The sequence below is a fragment of the Sander lucioperca genome, chromosome 8 (genome assembly GCF_008315115.2).
Source record: "Sander lucioperca isolate FBNREF2018 chromosome 8, SLUC_FBN_1.2, whole genome shotgun sequence".
In the NCBI taxonomy this organism is placed as follows: Eukaryota; Metazoa; Chordata; class Actinopteri; order Perciformes; family Percidae; genus Sander; species Sander lucioperca.
In genome coordinates this window covers 5,645,597-5,670,770 of record NC_050180.1, presented here as the reverse complement: position 1 = coordinate 5,670,770, position 25,174 = coordinate 5,645,597, and the positions used below count along the sequence as shown (strand labels likewise).

At 39.0% G+C, this 25,174-nt stretch overlaps 3 protein-coding genes and 1 long non-coding RNA gene across 4 annotated transcripts in view; 2 read left to right on the top strand and 2 right to left on the bottom strand.

Moving 5' to 3' along the window:
- Positions 1-270: 270 nt before the first annotated feature.
- Positions 271-1,806, bottom strand: LOC116053530 (holotricin-3-like). Its single transcript, XM_031304609.2, has 4 exons — positions 1,740-1,806; positions 1,566-1,605; positions 1,038-1,462; positions 271-728 (listed from the first exon to the last, which is right to left on the bottom strand). Exons 2-4 carry the CDS (start codon positions 1,582-1,584, stop codon positions 693-695), a joined length of 480 nt encoding a protein of 159 aa, XP_031160469.1. The 5' UTR covers positions 1,585-1,605; positions 1,740-1,806; the 3' UTR covers positions 271-692.
- Positions 1,807-4,269: 2,463 nt separating this feature from the next.
- On the bottom strand, positions 4,270-6,102 carry LOC116053531. The gene is made up of 4 exons (XR_004105868.2): positions 6,042-6,102; positions 5,634-5,680; positions 5,175-5,467; positions 4,270-4,413 (listed from the first exon to the last, which is right to left on the bottom strand). It is a non-coding gene; the product is annotated as an uncharacterized LOC116053531 (long non-coding RNA).
- Positions 6,103-10,135: 4,033 nt separating this feature from the next.
- LOC116053529 (keratin-associated protein 21-1-like) lies at positions 10,136-11,572 on the top strand. Its single transcript, XM_031304608.1, has 4 exons — positions 10,136-10,207; positions 10,342-10,381; positions 10,485-10,915; positions 11,245-11,572. Exons 2-4 carry the CDS (start codon positions 10,363-10,365, stop codon positions 11,278-11,280), a joined length of 486 nt encoding a protein of 161 aa, XP_031160468.1. The 5' UTR covers positions 10,136-10,207; positions 10,342-10,362; the 3' UTR covers positions 11,281-11,572.
- Positions 11,573-13,278: 1,706 nt separating this feature from the next.
- The window catches only part of hibch (3-hydroxyisobutyryl-CoA hydrolase), a 26,231-nt gene continuing 14,335 nt past the window's right edge, over positions 13,279-25,174 (top strand). Inside the window, exons 1-6 of the mRNA XM_031304606.2 lie at positions 13,279-13,419; positions 13,750-13,792; positions 14,407-14,538; positions 15,850-15,934; positions 16,331-16,411; positions 16,541-16,593. Coding sequence (XP_031160466.1) covers positions 13,388-13,419; positions 13,750-13,792; positions 14,407-14,538; positions 15,850-15,934; positions 16,331-16,411; positions 16,541-16,593 — 426 coding nt within the window. The 5' untranslated portion in view covers positions 13,279-13,387. The remainder of the gene's footprint in view (positions 13,420-13,749; positions 13,793-14,406; positions 14,539-15,849; positions 15,935-16,330; positions 16,412-16,540; positions 16,594-25,174) is intronic.

Genomic DNA, 25,174 nt, shown 5'->3' with positions numbered 1-25,174 from the left:
TTTTACTTAAGTAAAGGATCTGAATGTAGGCTCTCTTTCACCACTTACTGCAAATACTGTGCAAGTTTATAACATTTTTAAATTCAAGATCAAGAAATGGTGGCAAGGGTGGATATCAACATGTACAAGTGTTTGATTGCACAGGCTATCAAAATGAGATTAGAGTGACTGCACTGGCAGCTTCAGGGTGTGATGTCGACCTTCCCTAGGTAAATAAAGAGCACACCTTAACATTAGTCAGAGTACCAAATAAGAAGAATGGAGACAAAATCAAATAAAAAAACAAAACATTGCATCGTTACTTTACTAGCTGTATCATACACAGAAAGCACTTTGTTTCTCACAAAGACAATCATGGATACAATAATGTCTGAAATGTGTCTCGTACAACAAAGTTTTGAAATGTCAAGAAAAGTTTAATTGCATCATATCATGTCAAAAGGTCATAACATGGCTAATCTAAAATCATTTTCAAACATCCAGCATTGTTGGATCCTGGATGGTGTCAGGAGAGAGTCAGAGACTCTGAATACTTTTTAGTATAAATGCAGGTGTTTGATATCAATCATTTGTTGAGGATTATGTGAATAAACATTTAGACAGTAACATATTGATTATAATATATAGTAGCAGGATGAAGGTTTCCAGGTGCCATCTTGTCTTGTTCCTCCTCCTATTCCAGGAATCTTTATCTAGTCTGAGTCGCTGCTGCAGGAGCTGCTGGAGGACTACAGAAGGGATAAACATACCACAGACATCAGTGAATCACTTCAATCATCTACAAATCAATATGGAACTTAAATTATAGCTGTTTTGTCTACATACTTAAATTTGAGAACATAAAAACGATAGTCTGCCATTCAGTGCAAAGGATTTTGAATAATTTGCTAATACTGGACCAATGTACAGCATCTCTGTGATGTGCTGTGATTAGTTGACATTATTAACTTTTTTGTTGTATTTTTCACAGTTTCTAATTTCTGGAGCAAACAAACCAACATGTAAGAATCATATTTGAGAAAATGACTGAATCTTACCCCCCGAGAGTGATTTCCTTTCTTGTGACATCGCTCATGCCTGTGACCATTCCTGTGCTTGTGCTTGTGGCCGTGTCCATGGCCATGTCCGTGGCCCTCGCCATGGCACTCTCCATGGCCCGGTCCATGTCCTTGGCCGTTTCCATAACCAGGTCCAGGTCCATATCCATGTCCTTGACCTGGACCATAACCAGGTCCAGGTCCATATCCATGTCCTTGGCCCTGACCATAACCAGGTCCAGGTCCATGTCCCTGTCCTTGGCCCTGACCATAACCAGGTCCAGGTCCGTGTCCCTGTTGGCCTCCGTGTGGACCATAGGGCTGAGGAGGGTAGTTTGGTCGTGGGACAGTGCCTGGAGGATATTGAGGGTATCCCCCTGGCATCTGCTGAGGATTGTTTGGATAACCAGGAGGGTACTGGTTTCCTAAACATAAGAAAAGAGAAATCAGTTAGTTAATACATAGCAAAGGTGATTATCAAATATGTAAAGCACATTCATTATAATTGAAGGTGGTTGTGTGATTTACCTTGGTTCTGTCCGTACATTTTGAAACCGTAGGTTAGATCCTGAAAGCAAAAAAGAACATCACTTTAAACAAATCAACACAGTTTGTCTTTTACCACACATATACAATCATGTATCTGTTTTAAGAACCGTAGAGAGCTGCAAGTCCTCAGCAGAGTTTCAGAGGTGAACTTACTGTGTGCTGGAGAGCAGATCCACAGACACAGCCGTCACCTGCTGCTCCTTTATATGTGCAGTCAACCTTATCAACTTTACATCACTGTGGGCAGTGCCTGAACTCCTATCACAAGCTTTTCTGCTTTGTGACACCTGTGTGTGTGTGTGTGTGTTTTTGTATAATCTTTAACATACAGTCAAACTCAGTACATAAAAGATATGGATAACCACACCTAAAAATCAATGGTGCCCGGGTAGCTCAGCTGGTAGAGTGCGTGCCCATATATAGAAGTTTTTTCTTCGGCGCAGAGGTCCAAAATCTAAATTTTGTTGTACTTTTCTGTTTAAATTTTTTGTTTACGACTGATCCTTTTGACGAGCCATGAGAGATATTTTGATCATTTGCATATGTCATTATGTCATTACTTTGAATACATTTTGATCTTGAGATCTTGTTTTTTATAAGCTGACTACCTGCACATATCACAGCTCAACCAGTATTATTATGTGGATAACTCTCATAAGTCAGAACGCAATATGTCCAAGTTTAAACATGACATCAGTTAATACTATATTACCCAGCATGCAGCATGTTTGGAAAATTTGTGTCCACATGAGGCAGTGCAGTAGAAGCAGCAGTTGCAGTTTCCTGCCCAATGAAAATTTGTAGTGATCCATGGGAACAGTTTACTTGGCTCGCCTTCCAGTTTACATTTAGACAAAAAGGTGAAAGGAGAGCTGCTAATCATGATCCATTAATCTACGTGTCAAAGTGGGCGTTGTTTTTGATGTTTTTTTTTTCTTCTTACTTTTTCATTTGTATGTGCCTGTTTAATATGCATAAAATAAAAAAAAATAAAAAAAAATATGGGGTGTCTGTTCGCTCATTTGGTAGACCATGTACCAAGGCTCAGTCCTTACCGCAGCTGCCCAAGGTTCGATTCTGACCTTTGCTGCATGCCATCCCTCTCTCTCTCTCTCTCTCTCTCTCTCTCTCCACCCTTTCCTGTCTACAACTGTCCTATTAATTAAAGGCCAAAATGCCCAAAACAATAATCTTTAAAAAAAAAAATCTATGTCAGAGATTAAATGGTGTCGTTACGAGACTAAAAATAGCATGAATGAAAGATTCCCAGTAATTACACAGGTGATGAGAGTGACAGGGTGTGTTACTATTAGTCAAAAACACTGCAGAACAAAGGTCTTAATTCAACACTCCCTGGCTAAATAAAGATAATATTAATACACACTGATAGAAAACACACACAGAGTAATGGAAACTATGAGGTCAAATGGAATAGGGAATAAAGAGGCAGGGCATTGCAGGGATGACATGCTTTTATGGATAACAGAAACCTGTTTTATGTTGTTTAACACAAGGGAACAATTATGATCATTGTCTAACACATCAAAAACATACCCCCTGTCACACACCGACTACTGCCTGAGCTAATACATTACTACAATACATTACTTCTATTTTCAAATACATTAGCTAAACACTTCATAATATGTAACAGCTGAACCTGACTTTAACAGCTTTCAAAAAACCTTGTGGTGCGTAAAAAGGAGAGATTGGGTTGTCTCCAGGAATTTAACTGGTTTGGAGTGGCAAGGTGTGGGGTTGGTGTTCCCGCTAAAGAACACGGATACAGATGTCCTGTTTTGGTTGATTTATTTGACTGTGGTCCGTAATAATACAAAGTAACAATCAGTACAGCAAACATCATACATAAACACAAATACATATACACAAACATAATAAGGTAGCAAAGGACTGTATTCAGTACTCAAGTATATCACAGGAATCATATAACGTACACAAATCACCTCACACGATGCATACAGACAGCGTGATTTAGCTTATTAGCTTTAACAACGCTAATAACAACAACAGAGATAGCATTAACTTATGCACATCTAAACAATACACAATGTTAGCATCCAGTCAGACAGTATAATGTCGTTAATCTCACCTTATGTCATTTACACACAGCAATAAACCAGGGAGGTAGAGGTGAATGTTGAGAAAAGGCAAAGGAGATTACAGTATACGTTCAAGAGCGTGGGACATATAGAAACTTACAGAGAACTGGCTATTACTGAATGGAACTTAGCTCAATAAACAATTTAACAATACATTAACAATGTGGGCTTTCTAACAGTGCGGTTATAATTAGAAATGGCCCGGCTGATACCGAGTACCGATCCGATACCAATGTGTCATATATTTTATTATGTTTTAACAACTGCATACTACTATCCCTGTATGGATGTGATATGATTTCTATCTTTGTTGTCAGTCTGGCTCAGGTTAAACTCTTTGTGAAACATGAACAAACACAAACAATGAACGCCCCAGAACTTTCTTTTATTATCCAGTTTGACAGTCAGTTATAACGGGAAAAGAACATAAATAAACTACTTTAACGTAGATTTTCTTTAGGGCTTTATTACGTGGTATCGGATCGGTGCATTAACTCCAGTACTTCCCAATACCGATACCAGCATTTTAGGCAGTATCGGAGACAATACCAGAACATCTCTATTTATAATCCCAACATTTGAAATCAAACAAACTGTTTATTATAATCTACTGTAAGGTAGCAGGGTGAAGGATTCCCGGTGGCAACTTGTCTTGTTTCCTTCATCTTGGTCTAGTCCGAGTCACTGCTGCAGGAGCTGCTGGAGTACTACAGCAGGAACAAACAGTCTTTTTATTCATTATGACGTGTCAAACAGGTCATTATTTAAGTTATGACTTCATAATTGAATGATATCATCAAAAACACTGTAAGAAATTAATAATGTGATGAGTGAATAATCAATTCAGTTTCATTAGTGTGTCTGAATGATGAATATTTTTCTGGATCTAGGAAGTTATTTAAAAAAAATAGGTCCCTTATTGTAAAAAGTGATATTTCCATGTCTTTTTTAACACAAAGCAGGTCGAGTTACTGAAAAAAAAAACGGTGAAAGTATCAAAACGCTGAATCCACAGAGAAATGTGCCACTAGGATCCTAAATGAGGACACTGCCTAAGAAAAATGAGCATAATATAAGACCTTTAAGAAAACATTTGATTCACTGCCTTTTCATTTTCTATTTTAGATTAACTGTTTGCTGCTCTCCTATTGGTGTTTTGGTTTGGGCCACCAAACCTTAAACTAGAACCACAAGTTGGTTTGTAGAGCTGAAGAGAGCTGTACAGGGACACCTTTCACATTGCATATAGTCATTTGATCCATTGTTATTATTATAACAAATATTGATTGTTGCCACATTATGGTGGTCTTCCATTATGTTTAACCAAGTGATGCCTAAACCTTAGCAAACCTTAACCATGAAGGTAACATCAGGAAATATTCCAGTGATTAAAGTACATATATGTCAGCATATATATATATAATAACTTGTTGAAAAAAATACAATTCCTAAAACTGTTTGTATTTACATTTAAAATGTTTCCATGCCTGTGACCATGCTCGTGTTAGTGGCCATGTCCATGATGATGACCATGATGTCCATGATGTCCATGATGTCCATGATGTCCATGCCCATGTCCCTGCCAGGGCTCATAGCCATGTCCATACCCTCCATAAGGTGGGGCTACAGGACCATACCCAGGTGCACCCCAAGGCTGAGGAGGGCAGGGCTGGGTTGGGACAGTGCCTGGTGGATATTGAGGATTGTATCCTCCTGGCATTGGCTGAGGATAAAAGCCTGAGCCTGGGGGAAACTGGTTTCCTAGTCAAAGACAAGGGGTAGCGCTCTCATCATATACTCATTCAGTTTCTATACACTTGATGTCAATTTCTGATCCTTAAAATTCAATAAAGAAAGTTAAACATAAGGGTGGGGATGGGGTGTCAGTAAAAGTGTAAAAGACGGTAACAACAAGTGAGTTATTTACCTGCGTTATTCCAGTTCATCTCAAAAATCCAGATCCAAACCCTGAAACTGAGAGAAACCACTTAAATGCACACAAATCCCCTCTTAACAGAGGAAAATAAATGACTTTTTATGAAAATGCAGATTTAAGCGGTTATAAAACCTAAAATACTATATTGTCTAGAAACAAAACAAATGCAGTCCACTTAACTGGAAATGTCAGTGTGCTTTGTAAAATGTTGCAAACAGACAGAGCAGGTCAGAAATACCATAAAGCCAAGTCACACATGACTGTATAAAGAAAAAACTACCCATGGGTATGACTTAATGATATAGACATGATCACAAAATAATGCAATAAAGTCAACAAAGGAAATACATGTAAGCAAACACACATGTTCTATGCTTAGAAAGGTTCTAGTGAACTCACCGTGTGCTGGAGTACAGATCCACAGATACAGCAGTCAGCTGGCTCTGCCTTTATATACACGTAAAGCCACACCTCAGATTGGTCATCAGCAGGGGCAGAGCCTAAACTCACACAAACATTTTTTCTCTCCGTAAAGTGTGTAAACATACACTTCAGATTTTGTTACTTTTTATAACATAACTATTTTTGTCTTTGTCATCATGTGGCACCAGATAAGCAACAATGACAATAATCCTGGGCAAACTCAATAGCGTCACTGTTACATTTTTGAAAATGAATTAATTGTCAATGTCAAATTTAATTGTATAGCACCTTTCATTACACGTAAACCCAAAGTGCTTTACATTTAAAACAAAGCATAAATAGAAATAAGAATACACAACAAGACAATCAACAAAACTAAACAAGACATACAAGTGCGATCATACAAATTCTCACACACACACACACACACACACACACACACACACACACACACACACACACACACACCAAAGGGCAAATATATATAAATAATATATTTATGTGAGGGGCAATGTGTATAATCTGTACCATAAGTACATGTACATGTAGCTATGTTTACAAGAAGAATACTGCATGTTTGTTATAGCAATCACATGTTATTTGTAATACTCGTAGTGGTGTTGTGAACATTTTGAGATATCTACAGGTAGGATCTGGTCAAATGCACACAAAACATTTCACATAAGCTGTGTGTTTCTTTGTAATTCCTTTTGTCCTCTGCACAGCATGTTTGACATACCTGTTTATTTGGAACATTTTCCTCATAACTCAGCATGCGGCTTTACAAGGCCTGCTTCTTGTTTCTCTTCTGCTTTTGAAAGTGAAGTCAGATTTTTAGGGAGTCACATCTCAATTCTTAAGTCAAGTCTTTAGGATGAAAGTTATCTGTACATCAAGTCTCAAGTCTTTATTTTTGAGTTGAGTACAAATGTGAAGTGCACAGTTTTTGACAGATCCACAGGAATATTTGAAAAATAATATATCTGTATATATCTTTACTTTGTAATTTAATCCTAACTCTTGTTGTGGGGAGAATAGACCATATAGTCTGTGTTCTTCTAATCCTCCAACATGCACATACTAGCTTCAAGGCCTGGTTCAAACATTAGGAAATCCCCTGAGGAGTTAAAACTAGCTTTTCAGCATCTATTGACTAAACCAGTTACATTGTCTTGTCTTGTGATCCTGTTGTCAAACACATCTGTGACCGAATAGAGACACTATGTGCTTTTGCAGTCATCTGTCCCTGCACCTCAGCTAAACAATAAACTCACACAAGCTCATGATATTTGACGACATAATCATACATTGAGAACATTCACGTACAGAATAAAAACCTTTCAAAACATTCCTCACCTCCACACCTTACCTTACACTTAAGAAAAAGTCAGGTGTGTCAGAGACAGCAATAGTGGTCAAAGGGCAAAAGACTGGAGCTTTGGTAAGTAATTTGTTCTCCAGAGAATAATTCGGGATATAATGAATATCTGAGTGCCCAGCCCCATATGCTGTACACATTGGGACAGGCCATATGTCCTTGCAGTGCAACTGATTCATTCTGACAGTCTACAGTTTGTATATTTTTGCCAGGTTAAAGGTTGCAGGTTTGAATCCTCTCTGTTTCTTTCCCTCTAGCAACTGTCAGACTGCACACTCAAGAAATACTCAAGCTAACAGGAAAACTAATCCTGATGCAGTAGGAGGTGGTGCAAGGCATTGCTGAAACATGTGTCTGCTCTGCCAACTTCCCGCTCTAAAAAAAGGTTAATGAATCGCAGTTAGCCTACCAATGTCTACATGTAGCCCTTTATGGACATTTAAACACTTCAATTGTGTTTTCAGAGTTGAATCTATCAGATAAAGTAACACCTTTAATTCTCTGAATTACTTTCTGTGTTGACATTCCAGGACAGCTCATCCATCAGAGCTACTCCTCGACGCCCAGTTAGTGTGCTCTGGTTCATAAAGTAAATTAAACACATGTCCATGTTGCCTTATATCCCTGTCCCTCACTTCACTACCATTTTCCTTTAGAATAAATCATGGTTCTATGGTATTAACTTGACTGGATGTGTCTTCAGTGAATGTATTTGGCCATGAACTTTACCTGGCTTGCTTTATATTGGTTTGTGCTCTCAGCCAAATATTAAACACAGTGCATATACTGTATGGAAATAAAAGCATTTTTTCAATTTAGATGAATTCCTCAAAACAAATGTTGCTGATCAATGTTGGGTTTTAATATATGATACCAATGTACTTTTATGTTTTGAGGTATTCACAGATGTACTTTGCAGCTCACAAACTGCAGAGTGTTGTTGTGCTGATGAGTCATGTCTATCATTTAGCATACAGGTGGAAGTTTTCTTTGCAGCAGGTGTAGATGTTTTGGAAAGAAAATAGAATTGTGAAACAAAAATAAAAGAACAGTCGTAGACTAAACCAAGTTAGGTTTTTGTATTTTATTATAAACTTGCAAGTTGACAAGGAAGCATACGGTTCACAAAAGGCACGCAGCACTAGTGTGAAAGGTCTCTTCAAATGAGTGAACAGAAACACTGAACTTAAATACATCTTCAGAGTGACAGCACACACGCACTTGGCTTATTATGACTCTACATTTCTCACAGACAATCTGATACACATGAAGACAATCAAAAAACACAAGAGACATCTTGGAGCCATTTCACCTCCTTCCCCCTGTACGACTTTCACCCCCCAGTTGCATCTCAACTGGCATGGGAGAACTAAATGTATTAGGAGAGATAGTTTTAGGGTGACCTTGTAGCCCCTATCTGTTCAGACAAACAGTGCTCACATTATGTTCCAGACTTTGTGATTCTCACTTAGTTAGAATCAGATTCTACATGTGGAAATGAGATGAACTCCCTTTCAGCATAAGCATAAAACAAATAAATCAGAAAAATATATAGAGAATCATGTTAACAGAAATTTCGCCATTACAAGAGTCATCCCCTTCTGTCGCAGACTTGATTAGAACAAAGGTATGTGTATTTCTGTAAGGCTTGGAAAGAATTGACATCCACACGTTACAAACCTTTCATCTTGACCTGGAGTAACCAGAATTCAGCGGTGCGCCTTATCTTGAGAAAACATGTGACCAATAGGGAGAGTTTTCATTTGAGGAACAACCCTCAACTTCAAGGGAATATATTTGGGAAACTTAGAATGATTGGACTGTTTTATGGGACTTCAGACGGGAGGAGTGTATATTGTCTTTGTCATGTCATTTTCATCATTTTGTTTATTAAACCTTTATTGTTAATTCTTCATTGGACCAAGCCTTACTCCTTCCTCATAAATCCAAGAAACACATCTTATACATTTTCTAACATCAATCAGTGAAACTGTGCACTTCAGATATGTACTCAACTCAAAAATAAGGTCTTGAGACTTGATATGCAGAAAACTTTCCTCCTTAAGAATTGAGATGTGACTCCCTAAAAATCTGACTTCACTTTCAAAAGCAGAAGAGAAACATAGTAAAAAGCAGGCCTTGTAAAGCCCCATAGCTTGAATATGTACCTATTAGGCAATGGTTATGCAAAAGAATAACCGTACAAATTCAAAAGGAAAATGTTCAAATCCATTTTTTCCCTCTCCCTCTGTGGGTTTAATTCTTCTATCCAGTGGTGGAAGAATTATTTAGATCCTTTATTTAAGTAAAAGTACTAATACCACACTGTAGACATATGCTTAACAGTAAAAGCCCTTCCTTGAAAATGTAGTAGAAAAAGTATGTCGATATCATCAGGTTAATGTACTCAAACTATTAAAAGTAAAAGTACTCGATGCAGAAACATCCTCACATTGTAGAAACTGGAAATGATCCAACACACACACACACACACAGACACACAGACACACACACACACACACACACACACACACACACACACACACACACACACACACACACACACACACAGACACACAGACACACACACACACACACACACACACACACACACACACACACACACACACACACACACACACACACACACACACAGGTGTCACTCAGGCACCGCCCACAGTGATGTAAAGTTGATAAGGTTGACTGCACATATAAAGGAGCAGCAGGTGACGGCTGTGTCTGTGGATCTGCTCTCCAGCACACAGTAAGTTCACCTCTGAAACTCTGCTGAGGACTTGCAGCTCTCTACGGTTCTTAAAACAGATACATGATTGTATATGTGTGGTAAAAGACAAACTGTGTTGATTTGTTTAAAGTGTTGTTCTTTTTTGCTTTCAGGATCTAACCTACGGTTTCAAAATGTACGGACAGAACCAAGGTAAATCACACAACCACCTTCAATTATAATGAATGTGCTTTACATTTTTGATAATCACCTTTGCTATGTATTAACTAACTGATTTCTCTTTTCTTATGTTTAGGAAACCAGTACCCTCCTGGTTATCCAAACAATCCTCAGCAGATGCCAGGGGGATACCCTCAATATCCTCCAGGCACTGTCCCACGACCAAACTACCCTCCTCAGCCCTACGGTCCACACGGAGGCCAACAGGGACACGGACCTGGACCTGGTTATGGTCAGGGCCAAGGACTTGGATATGGACCTGGACCTGGTTATGGTCCAGGTCAAGGACAGGGATATGGACCTGGACCTGGTTATGGTCCAGGCCAAGGACATGGATATGGACCTGGACCTGGTTATGGAAACGGCCAAGGACATGGACCGGGCCATGGAGAGTGCCATGGCGAGGGCCACGGACATGGCCATGGACACGGCCACAAGCACAAGCACAGGCACAGGAATGGTCACAGGCATGAGCGATGTCACAAGAAAGGAAATCACTCTCGGGGGGTAAGATTCAGTCATTTTCTCAAATATGATTCTTACATGTTGGTTTGTTTGCTCCAGAAATTAGATTGTATTTAGAATTCAAACTGTGAAAAATACAACAAAAAAGTTGTGCAATAATGTCAACTAATCACAGCACATCACAGAGATGCTGTACATTGGTCCAGTATTAGCAAATTATTCCAAATCCTTTGCACTGAATGGCAGACTATCATTTTGATGTTCTCAAATTTAAGTATGTAGACAAAACAGCTATAATTTAAGTTCCATATTGATTTGTAGATGATTGAAGTGATTCACTGATGTCTGTGGTATGTTTATCCCTTCTGTAGTCCTCCAGCAGCTCCTGCAGCAGCGACTCAGACTAGATAAAGATTCCTGGAATAGGAGGAGGAACAAGACAAGATGGCACCTGGAAACCTTCATCCTGCTACTATATATTATAATCAATATGTTACTGTCTAAATGTTTATTCACATAATCCTCAACAAATGATTGATATCAAACACCTGCATTTATACTAAAAAGTATTCAGAGTCTCTGACTCTCTCCTGACACCATCCAGGATCCAACAATGCTGGATGTTTGAAAATGATTTTAGATTAGCCATGTTATGACCTTTTGACATGATATGATGCAATTAAACTTTTCTTGACATTTCAAAACTTTGTTGTATGAGACACATTTCAGACATTATTGTATCCATGATTGTCTTTGTGAGAAACAAAGTGCTTTCTGTGTATGATACAGCTAGTAACGATGCAATGTTTTGTTTTTTTATTTGATTTTGTCTCCATTCTTCTTATTTGGTACTCTGACTAATGTTAAGGTGTGCTCTTTATTTACCTAGGGAAGGTCGACATCACACCCTGAAGCTGCCAGTGCAGTCACTCTAATCTCATTTTGATAGCCTGTGCAATCAAACACTTGTACATGTTGATATCCACCCTTGCCACCATTTCTTGATCTTGAATTTAAAAATGTTATAAACTTGCACAGTATTTGCAGTAAGTGGTGAAAGAGAGCCTACATTCAGATCCTTTACTTAAGTAAAAGTAACAATGGGTTGATTAAAATACTCAAAGCTCTGCATTCATAATTGTACTTAAGTTAAAGTATAGTATAGCATATTATAGTAGGCTATAATAATATAAATGTACTTACCCTGCCAAAATGTTGTTATATTATCACTGATGAAGCTGATAGAGGCAAAGCTCATTTAACTAGGCTACTTCATAAAGTAAAAAAATAAACATCTAAGATTGCAATAATAAAAAGAACTTTTCAAAATGTACGCAAGGATATATTTTTACCACTGTACAAAACTCTGGTAAGATCCCATCTTAAATATGCTAGCTCAGTCTGGTGTCCATATAAATTAAAATATATAGAAACAATTGAAAGGGTCCAGAGAAGAGGTACTAAATCAATTCCAGGAATGAAAAATATGTCATATGATGATAGATTGAGAAAATTAAGTTTACCAACTCTCATAGGAGATACAGAAGTGATATGATTCAGGTGTATAAGCTTGTACAGGGAATATATGATGTAACAGTTGAGCCCTATCTTTCAGTTTTGGAGAAATAGGTATGAGACACGAGGGAATTCTTTAAAACTTTACCCTAGAACATGCCTGTCTGAAAAGAGAAAGAATTTTTTCGCACTCCGTGCAGTAAAATCATGAAACAAGCTTCCAGAAGAAGTTGTGTGTTCCCCTTCAATTAATTCTTTTAAGAATAGGTTGGATGCATTTTGCCTGTCAAAAGGTGTAATGTATAATTATAAAGCTTGTCAGATGTTGAAAGTGGCGTGTATGTTTACGCAAAGTCATGATGCCATGTTGATTTATGTAACTTATTTATGAATTGTTAGAAATTTCAATCATGAAATTAATGTTTTATGAAAACAACATGTTAAAATGTGAATATTACTATATATATATATATATATAGTTTTGTGTTACTTGAGTCTGGAATAGAGGATTTTATATCCTGTACGAGAATTATTTTCAATAAATTTCAATAAAATTTCATATACTGTTAGGAAGCTAAAAAAGAGAGAACAACATTTTCCTGTGAAATGTAGTGAGGTAAAATGGAATACTCAAGTTAAGTGCAAGTAGACTACCTCCAAAAGCTAGGTACAGTAATTGAATAAATGCATTGTTTTTCCAGAGGAGTGGACAAAGAAAATATTAAATAGTGAAAAATCCATCCATCCATCCATCCATCCATCTATCGTCCATCCAGGGCGTGAGGGTGCCTCCTCTGCACAGTAGGTGGCAGTGTGGCAGAAACACAGCGCGGTCTAAATCTCCCTCGGTGGTGCGTACGCCCACCATGACGTCACCACAACGACCAATCAGGAGTACCTCGGTGTCTCTTTCAGGAAGTAAACGCAGAAAAAGTTCAGAGGAAAGAGCAAAGAAGCTGTACCTAAAAGTGCAGCCACAGGACAAAAGTCAAGATAATAATGTCCTTAACCGTTTTGACATCCGCTTACAGGTATGTGGCAAGTGACGGTATTTCTCACGAACGTATACTAACGTTACGTTATAGTTTCCTGACATTAGCTTATAACATGTCAGACATGTTGGCAAAGGTTGAAGAATGTCACTAGGATGCTATCTACTGTATGAATGTAAATTAAGTAATAATATCGTGATAGTAAATGGTTGAACTTACAGGGAGTCTGAGGTCAACTCCCCTATGTTAATGTGTGAATTTGACATAAATTGATACGTTAATTCATTCTGAGGCTGTGAAATCAAATGTTTGGATGCTATGTGTCCACCCTGTAGAGTTAATAATGTTGACCACTACTGTTTCTTCCAGACTGAGGTCCGTCTGCAGACTGCAGCGAATCCAGGGCCACATGGTGAGCAACCCCCTCTCATGTACTGTACATACATGTTGTATTGTAGCTTCTAAAGGTCTCCAGTATAGTGAGGATTGTAGGGATGCAATTATATGGTTTTCTTTACAGCACAACTTTGTACTTTTTTTTCCCTAGACTCACTAAAAATGCCGATTCATAACAGTTTGCAACATGTCGTTCTTTTCATGTCAAAAATTGAAATTCCTCTGTCAGCCAAGTATTGGAAGCAGAATTAAAAGTGGAGCAGTTTTTATATTGCATTTGAACTAGTATCAGCCGGCATTGTTAGCATGCCAGTGTATGGATGCAGTGTTCTCTCCAAGTACCTGTTATGTCTGCCGGAACTCTCTTCTTTCATTTACGTCTTAATACTAAAGGCTGTTTTTCAGCTTTAGGTTGCCTAAGTATCACTCTATTATAGTTATATTGTATTGAAGTGATGCTAAGTCATTAGTAACATTCAGTTTCAATCAAAGTATTTTCTTTAGTCTATCAAAGCAATTATACTAAGTTAACTATTTAAATCAGTTGGAGTGATGCAGCTATTTCAGAGTTTATTACAGTGTGCTGTGCTGTAAAGATTTTTACACAATTGTGTCTCTCTTTTGAATCAGATGTCGAGTCAGGTTGAACCGGGGGTTCTTCTGGAGAAAGTGGGCAGCGCAGGTGTGATCACCATAAACAGACCCAAAGTCCTGAATGCACTCAACCTGCCCATGATCCGTCAGATCTACCCGCAGCTCAAGGTACGTGGAAAGCTTGGTTGATGCTAACTCCAAAGGGGTCAAATGTCTCGGCCTCGATTGTTCCAAGTGTAATTTATTATACTGTAGCAGCGTGTTACTGATCGTGGATGGCTGCCGGTCTCACTTAGTTTGACATTGTCAATGTCACAAGGTTATTGAGAGTTGGACAGATTTGCTGAAAAACCTTTTCAAGACTTGTTAACAGTTACAAAGTAACAAAAAAATAGCCGATGCAACACAGATATCTTCTTACTTGATAGTTTTATTACTTAAGGTGCAAAACAGTGACTAACGTTTTGATGTAGAGTTACATCTTCATCAGAGTCCTCTGAGTCATCTGATGAAGATGTAACTCTACATCGAAACGTTAGTCACTGTTTTGACATTGTCAATGTCACAAGGTTATTGAGAGTTGGACAGATTTGCTCAAAAACCTTTTCAAGACTTGTTAACAGTTACATACTTATACTCAAAAATCCCTTCAAAATCCCTTTTACAAACTACAGTATATACATAGGAATGTAATTACTCACCAAACTACTAAAACAATCCTATGGTTTGACCAAAAGACACACACAAAATTATTTCTAAGTCATTAGAGCTGTAATCTGGCCTTAAAAGTTAGGCCTGACAAGTACATTTTCATTGACAGCTTTTTAAAAGCCCGAACCCGTGTACAGCCTGACAAGAATGAGTCATTTATACATTTCTTAACATCATTTATTCATGACTGACGGAAGCTATAGGCCACTTAGAAGTTGGAACAAAGAAATAAAATAAGTCCTCCAGAGGCCAGCCTCCGTTTCACCTCCTCAGCATCCAATTTTTGCGCTAATCGAAACGCATCACCTGACCACTCGTTTACCACACGAACCCGGAGCGCAAAGCCCGAGCCCTGCCCGAGCCCGTGTAATATGCTAGAAAGTAAGACCGGACATGTCGTGTCCCGTTGGGTTCAGGCAAAGATCTTCAGCTCTAACAGTCATTCCTCCCATCGCATACAAATCAGAGGACACAACTGTTGAATCATTTGTGGTTTTAAATATCCCAAAATGCATTATGTGCCACTCGCTTGTTTAGTTTTTTGCCTGGAAGCCTTGACTCCTCTGAAGACCAATCCTAACAGACCCCATTCATCAAATGAGAGAAAGGTCTTTATATTACGTTTTGGTGTTTTGAATAGTTTCAATTTCTTGGAGCTTCCGTTTTGAAAGTTTAAACCTAAACCTCAAAATAATGCAGAGACCAGATAGTGACACATGACATTAACACAGGATTTGTTTTGTGATGAAAACCTTTTTGTGATTCTAGAAATGGGAAAATGACAATGAGACTGACATTGTGATCGTCAGAGGAGCAGGTGGGAAAGCCTTTTGTGCTGGTGGAGACATCAGAGGTAAGCAGAAGCTTTGAAGGATCAATCACTAGGGGTCTGTGTAGCCTAAGTTTGGGCCTCTCACTAATTCAGATCACAGAGGTTACCAGTTTCTCTAAAAGCTTGATAAACCCAGAAGGTTATGTAAAAACACTTATCGTTGTTCTAAAGGTATTTCCACAATCACTGAAGACTCTTCTAATCATATGGATCAAAAAATAACTGAACAATAAAAAATAAAAAAGAGTCGCAACCTGGGAAATGGGTTTTAAATCTTTGTATCTTGCAATATGAATGGTTGCCCCTGTGACCTGAAAGTATGTAAGGTAATACATCAGAGGCACAAACTGGGCCTAGGGTCTGGGGAGCTTTTATGTGCAACAGTGTGACTGCAGCTAACATGTTTTCTCCTCTCAGCGGTCACAGAAGCAGGGAAAGTTGGAGATCCTCTCGCAGAGGACTTTTTCCGTGAGGAATACATTCTCAACAATGCTATTGGTAAGCTTTAAGTATAGTTACACCTGTATTATCAATTAAAACCATTATGTATGGGTAACTATTAAGTTATAGTCCCAGGACCAGTTTTTTTAAAAAAAAATTTTTACACACTTTATTTCATTTTTCAAGGAACATGCAGGAAACCATATATCGCCCTTATTGAAGGAATAACAATGGGTGGGGTGAGTACAATAATTTTTTATGTTTTCATATTATAAGGTTGGGTAAACCTTTCACAGTTTCTTTATGGGTATTTGCATCTTAAAAGGCACTGAAAATGTTCATCCCGGTGTTGAGGATCAAATATTCCTTCTTCTTTTTTGTTGAGGGGTGTGATATTCACATTTAGCTGTAGGTGTCAGTAGAGAACTATCTGCAACTGTTACCTGAGGCCAGTGTCAAGGTTGGCCTCTGATTGGCTGAAATATGAAGTGACAGGGCATTGTTGCTGCCACTGGTTGCTCCCTCTAGCTGTCAGATATGTTTGGAATTTGAATCGGTACCTTTGCCCCACATTAAACATGATGAGACCGAGCTGCACAAACGCTCCTTTATGGCCTTGATCACAAAGGTCTGTCATTTATTAACATTGTTTAACTGACCGGGTCAGACATGGTGTGTGTCTTTTAAATGAGTGTGTTTTCATATCATGACCTTGTGTGTGTGTGTGGGTGTGTGTGTGGGTGTGTGTGTGTGGGTGTGGGTGTGGGTGTGTGTTGGTGTGTCCCAGAGATGTATGATGACCTAACAAGCCCTTTTGCACAACATTGAACCTCACTGTTCAAATACTGAAAATTACGGTGCACTATACACTCTGGTACTCCTGAAATCACTTTTGGGGTATTTTTTTACAGCAGCATGTGGTACAAATCAATATCTTGATCAGGTGGCTGTGTCTTCATGTTGTTTGTTGAGAGAGGATGAGGAATACCATGGGGATGGGGAGCTTTCTGTCTTATTGTTTTCAAAACTAAATTTATATGTTTGTGTGTGCTGCTTTTTACACGTCATGCCTATATAGTGTTATTTTAGATGGGAAGTCAAGTCTTTGATACTCATGCACGCACTGTAACCCAGATCAAAGCTAAAAACCAAAAGGATTGGATTGGAACAAGAAGGGAGTTTGAGCAGCATGCTTTTCTTGCACATTGACAAATAATTTAACGTTGAGGTAATCAGGAAAAATATTGCATGGGAAGGGCTGAAGAAATAAAAGGACAGCAGCTGGACTTTGTATGGTTTTGTCTTCTGTTGACATAAAGGAAAAAGAGGAACCAAACATGCTGAGTAGGGTGCCTGGCATACTCTGTGTGAAGGATGGCCAATTTAACCTTCCAGTCCTCATCGATGTAGTGGTATAGGTCACGTAGCTCTCTGCTGTGAGCGCCGTCAAGGAGGAAGCCACAAAATTAGCGTGAAAAAATAGCTTAAAACGCATAGCAAGTAAACTAGCTGTTAAGAAATCCATTCTATAGCCTATTTTTCTTTTACAATGACATTTTCTTTTAATTAATAATAATAATTTATTCAGTCAGAATTCTTATTCTCGGTTTAACCTTTTAAAGGGGTGATAGAATGATTATATAGGGTATTTTACACTGTTCCTCAAGGTCTCCTAATAGGGTATGTAACATTGGTTGGGCTGAAAATTGCCTGAATGCTATTTTATTAGGTCTTTAACTACCCTGTGAATATGGCTCTATTTGGAACAAGAGCTTTTCTTCCAAATATGGTATGCTCATGAATATTTAGATGAGCTGCACGCTGATTGGTTTGAGCGAACCCCATAGAAACACATTGGAGACGAGACAGCAGGATACATTGTTTGTCTGCTATTTCGTTATTAAATTCACTTCTGAGACTTTTTTAAGCGAGAAATCAACTATATAAAGCTCAAATATGGGCCGCTTTACGAAAATTGATGGCTAATTGCAAATTTGGTAAGACGTGTCGGACTTTAGCTAGGAGCTCCACACAGTCTGAGGAGAAAGCGGCAACCTCCATACCCAGTGAAAGTCACCGTTTCCCTGGGTACTGGACTACTGGAATACTCGAGGCTTCTTCTGGCTGGCTGCCAGCTGCCGGCATAACTAGAGTAGCTATATTTACAGTTTGAATTTCGTCACGCCACTTATACAACATCTACCCCAAGGTCTTATAAAGCTAACTATGGTGTCTGATTTCAATTTAATGCATTTTTGTGAACATTAGGGGTTTCATTAGCTGCGACTGTCCCTTCAGTCCTATGTGTACAGATCACGGCTAGTTAGCTTCATTTTCGGCGTAATTTTCGTATATTTACAGTTTGAATTTTGTCACGCCACTTATATAACATCTACCTCAAGGTCTTAAGCTAAGCTAACAATGGTGTCCGATTTCAATTTAATGCATTTTTGTGAATTTCAGAGGAATTCTAAGATGAGGCTAGCTAGCTCTCATTGATAGAGCTCCGTCCAGCCGCAGGCTCTATCAATGAGACTCGTGGACAAGAGGCGTTTATTTCCCCGATCGTTTGTTTAAATAACTCAACACATTACACACATTATAAGATTAACTGGAACCTGCGGTAAGAGATTGCGGGCGTAACAAGCCCGCTGACCGCGCTCTCACTCACACACAGCGGCCATTTAGCAGGAAGAGGGGAGCTGCAGGCCCTGGAGCTCTGTCAGGGCAGCGGCGTTTGGTAGTCCATTAACCCAAAAAACGGTGACTTTGCGCAGGTATGGAGTGCCGTGGGCTGCCAGCCGTGACGGAGCTCCATATACCTTCCAGCAGGCCGGGGTCTGTGAAGGAAGGCAGGCCGGGCGGCGAGGCAGCAACACAGGCAGCACCGGCCGCTGAACTCCGACACACAGTCGGACAAAATTTGCAATTAGCCATACATTTTCGTAAAACGGCCCATATTTGACCTCTACATAGTTGATTTCTCGCATAAAAAAGTCTCAGAAGTGAATTTAGTGGTAAAATAGCAGATGAATAATGTATACAATTTCTGAGATCTGCGCGACCTATTCAGAAGACTACCTGATCTCAGGTCAGTGGTGTAGCCTATGTAGATGTTTGGGCGTGACAAAGATAGAGACTAGAGCCAAATGAGGAGGAGCCAAACTCAGCCAAAGTCAACTAGGCGGCTCGTTGAGATTCGCCCATTTTCAGAGGCAGTTTCAAATTGTGATATTTGCAGAGGAAAGAGGTGTCAATGGGGTTTTGAGGTTCTATGTATGTCCTAGTTACCCACTAAACTATCATTATTCAACTATGACGAGGTAAAATCGGTTTTGCATTCTATCACCCCTTTTAAGCATTAACATAACATCCCTATTTCTTGGCGTGACCGGTATCAATGTGGGCTGCTATGGACTGACGATACAGAAAAAGCAGCCTGTTTTTGTTGGTACTTTGTAGTCAGCATTTCACACTATGCAGTTCATAGGGGAAGAATCCTAGAAGCTTGTTAAAAACCATCTAGTTTGCTTGTTTTTCCTATGTTTGGACAGCCATGATGAAAATGGCACCCCCCACTAAGAGAGACAGAAGCTATGATTTATTTCTCAAAACAAAACTGCAAAAACAATGTAGGGTAGCAGCGTGTGCAGTAATGGATGCCAGGGACAGCTGAGTGCTTGCTTCTGATGTATGTTGCACCATATGGTGTGGAACAAGTCACTTCCGTTCCGCCATCCCAATGGAAAACCTCAAAAGCTGGGATGTTTGTTGAATCCTTTGCGCTGCTTATCGCACAATCTTTTTCTACTCTTCTTTTTGCTGTGGGTTTATACTGTAGCTCGGGGAAGTGATTTGAAGTAAACCTCTCCTGTCATGTCAGTACAGAGAAGACACTAATGTTGACGCAAACCATCCTCAGGGCGTTTGCTGTTTTAATGTGTGTAGTGGTCGAAAACAGGCTAGTTCTATATATGGAAAGGTCCAAGAGGCACCAAAGTCCCTGTTCCCAGATCTGCACTGAGCTCAGGGCAGAACTCCCACGTCGAATGAATGTTCTTGCATTAGTGATAACAAACCACCAGGAAGTAAACGCATGTTCTTAGCAGGTCAAAGGACACACAAACACACACACACACCCTGTCTGTTTGTTTGCCTAACATCAGTGGGATCTCATCTCACGCACATCATTCATTGCTCTCCAAGTTTAAAATCCCTAGAATTAAGGTCTGTGAATGCTGGAGTGTTATTAATCCGTGTCTGCTGTGTGCTTTGCGTCTGAGCAGACACAGTGTCTCTCTGTCTTTTTAGCATGTTTGAGTTTGCTTTAGGGCTGCACTAACGATTATTTTCATTAGCGATTTTAACCTGCTGATTATCTTCTCGATTAATTGGGAACTCATTTGGTCCATGACATGTCAGAAAATAGTGAAAAATGTGCTAAAAAATGAGACCATGTCTTTAAATGTCTTGTTTTGTCCAAAACTCAAAGATGTTCAGTTTATTACGATATAAAACAGAAAAGTACAGGAAATCTCCATATTTGAGAGGCTAAAAACGGCATTTTCTGCTATTTTTGCTTGAAAAATGACCTTAATGATTAATCGATTACCAAAATAGTTGCCGATTTTATTCTTCTGTCGATCGACTCATCAATTAGTCGACTCATCGTTGCAGTTCGAGTTTGCTGTTAAGATTTCAAACCTGTACGTAGTCATAGAGTAGGCTCCTCACATTCAGAACCCACTGTTTGTAACAGGCGTGGCTGCCCAATTGTCCAGAGCCGTACGACTGTAATCTCTTTCCTCAGGAGGACAGAGCTCTTGTTTTGCTAATGTCCACATCATTGAATGAGAAGAGAGTGAATGCCAAAAAGAGAGCCTCAAAAAAGACCTCAGGGCAGATTTTGATCCCTGCAGTAAGGTTATAATCAGCCAGAGTCTGTGCAGTGCTTTGTTTTGGAAGTGAATATTTTGTGCAAGAGTGATCTGAAAAGTAATTTTCAAACAGACGCCACTTTCTCTTAAGTGTGTATAACTGTTATCTGTCACTTGTGTGTTGCTTCACTCCACCTGGAAGGCTTCTGCATTATGTTTTTCCACTCTAATACATAGTGTCACTAATCATTTCGGATTTAGCAACACTTGATACCTCTGCAAAAGCTAAATCGTTACAATATTATTAGGGAGAGGTAGCGAGATTGAGCCTGGAGAGCTGAGGTGCGGAAAGTAATGCAAGTATCACCCCACCTGTTCTATCAATATTTGGTTTTTATCCAGTAAACCAGATATCATGATGAGGACGTCATGAAGCCCTCCATATTCTTAGTCAGTGTAAACTCTCCCCGCCAGGTCGTACATTTTGCAGCCTATTCTGTTTGTAAGCACTAGCTATAAACATGCTCGTCTGCACACTTTTGCACATTTCCAGTGTTTACATCAGCATCTGGAGACATGTTCTTATAAGGGGCTTGGTGGTACCACGCCAGCACGTGACATTGTTCCACTGCTTTTATGGTAAAACTCTGGTAATGTGAGATTAAACGACCCCTCATTCCTCTGGGTGCATCCAGCTATAATTGTTTCCCTTACTTTCTCTCATTGCAAAAAAATGTTGCTTTTAAGGTTGTGTTATTTCTACAGGAAATGGCTGGTATGATGTACAAGGTTCACTTATTTAAAATTTTAAGTGGACTCCATTTTTCATGACTCATTCAGTATCTGATAAAAGATAAGAGAGATGTTTAAAATGTTACCATATATAACTCTCAATGGCCAATATCAATTAACGACATTATGAAACAAATAAGTGGTGTAAAAAAGATAAAGCAGTAAAATATGTAAATGAGCAGATTATATATCATTTGGCACCTTAGTAAAAATCCATTCGTTATTATGAAATATGTTTTTATTTTCATAGTAACAGGGTTTTATTGGAATTTCTTTTTATTTCAGAATGTCCATGGTAGAAAAAGCACAGGTGTTACTAGTAACACTAATGATGGCTCTGTTCTATTCAAGTGTCCTAGTAAGCCAACATGTACAATACCAGGAGTCTGAAACTGAAACAGCTAAATGGAATTCAGCCATCATTAATTTCATCATTAACTTCTGTAACTCAATGCAATCCCCTAATTGAACATTGTTAGTAGGGCTGGGCGATATGGAGAAAATCAAATATCACGATATTTTTGACCAAACACCTCGATGTCGATATTGCAACGATATCGTAAGGTTTACAATTGGGGCTTTCACAAAATATCTTCCACATTTAGATTTTAGATAAATAACCATCATAATGTGGATATAATGACTAAGTGGTTAAAGGCAAATAATAGAACAGCTAGAACAGTCTGGTAAGTTCAGAAAATGACATCACTTTACTGTAATGCAACCTTTGAAACTAGGAAAAGACAAGACTTACCATGTAACGATATTACAATTCTTCAAAATCTAAGACGATATCTAGTCTCATATCACGATATCGATATAATATTGTAATATTGCCCAGCCCTAATTGTTAGTCTTTCTAAAATAAATGAAATGTGTTCTGTTGCTATACCATCCATATTTTTTAGATAAATTAGCCTTTACTTGATTCAGAATTCAAAATCTTTGTGATTTTAAGCAACGATTAATTTGTTTAGCAGACAAAACAATTATTCAGCTCCCATTAACATGTAACAGTGCAGCGCGTGTGTACTTTCACCATCGTAACTTTCATAGCCTATCCATTAAGGCTGGGTATTGTCAATGATTTTCCAAATTGATACAGGGACATTTTAGTTACAATACCAATTTAGCTTGGATATGAAAGAGATTCTACAATTGTACAAGGTTCCGTCAAACAAACACTATGGGCACAGGCTGTGCACCAAAATACAACAAACCACGTTCCAGCCAATCACCGACAAGATGGTTGCGGGAGGAGGTGGGGGTTAGTGACAATTTGTCAGTTAGTCATGACAGTTACGGAAACATGGGGGGAGGGGCGAGCTCATAGACATATATATAATGGACCAACAGATCCCGTTGCTCTGGACGGAGACCAGTGAAGGATATTAGAAGCACTTTCCCGGTGAGCGCTGAGCGTTACTGAGCAGCCTCCAACTGAGAGAGACGACGTAGATGTGCCGTGAGCAACGTGTCTGAAAGTTGGAAGTCTTCTGGTAGCTGTGCCAAGAGAAATCTCAATCATTCCCAATCTAGCAGAGACGGAGAGCGTAGGTATATGTAAGGAGATAACATAGGCACAGGCTAATTATTGATCACTAAATTGCTAGCTAACATTAGTAATTAAACTTAAACAGCAAATGGAAGTCCAAACTGCCTGCGAGCTTCTCCTGTACTATATGGTAATTTCTCTACTATGCGACAGTAAGTTGCGTGGTTACGACACAATAGTTAGCCTATTTTTACAAAAACGTCTGCTACAGAGCCATAACGTGAGATACAAGGTAATGGAGCCTTTTATACATTGTCGTGTTTCTTTAGAAATAAACAATGGACAGATAGAGTCTTTAAACGCTTCAGATGTAAAGTTATTCGCTGTCAAAGTGACGCCAAAATGAATGGCAGTCAGTGGAATGCTAACGGGGGGTGAGTGCTTGTTAGCATCAAAATGGCGCCATAGGAGCTACGCGTTGTGAAGAGAAGCTTACCCCCTTGGGCGAGCTTGCTCTGTTTGTTTTGTGTTTACTTGGAACGTCAACAGAAGTGATGTCATGCAGGAACTCATAGTGCACCTTTTAAGAACTGACCCCAAAGCAGTTACATTAATGTCCTTTTTATTTAACATGAACAATCTACAGCAGTCAACACAATAAAGTGCAGTTTTACAAATCGGAAAATAATTTTTTTAAATCCAGCCCCACTATCCATTACATTCACACTCCCTTCTTGTGTCATTTTTCATGCATTTCATTGCAGTCATTTTGGAGTTCCATACACAGACACTAGAGTTTCACAGTTCACTCCTAGTGTGACATTCAACCAATGAAATACAAATCTTTGCACAATTTCTATCTCATCATATGCTGCTAGGTTGTGGGGTTAAAAGTCTTGAGTTCCAATTTCCACTCTAGATAAAGCAACAAGATGAAAATGTCATGGTCAGCAGCAGCACGATTTTCAAGTTACTGTGTTTTGTTAGAATGCTTAGATGGTGTGTCTAAAACTCACTTAGCTTTAAAACACTTGCGACAGCTTCTCAGCTATCTTGTTTGCACTTTTTCTATTCCAGCAACCAAAGTTACTTGTTAACAGAAGCTCGCTGGCTGAATCTGTAGCAGGTTTTTTTTTCAGACATAAGCTAGACCTACGTTAGCTAGAACGCTATTGGCTCTTTTTGCGTTGTGTCTCAGGCTGCTATTTGGCTGGTTGTATAGGGACACCATTATGAAATGTAAAAGTTGACATGATACTTTTAATGTCCCAGAAGAAAAAACATGAAGATTGGATATTTGTAAGATGCTCCCAGAGCCTAGGAAAGCTGCAAATGTGTGTGAGGTCACCTCAGGATAAAGCCTGAGACACAGATACACATGTATTGTGGGCTGCACCGAATTGAAGCGGACAAGAAATAGAGAAATGTTTCTCGACATCCGCATATGTCATATTCAGCTGTACAAGCAAATTTACGTGACTTGGCTATGCCCCCTTGACACAAGTATGTGATGAAATGAATCACCAGTATCATCCCAGCATGCAGTTCATGTGGATGTCAGGGGATTTACCTGATGACCTTGCATCATTAATCACCACTAGTCAGTACAGTCGCTGATATATTGGATTTTTATCTGACCTGACCAGTAAATGACCA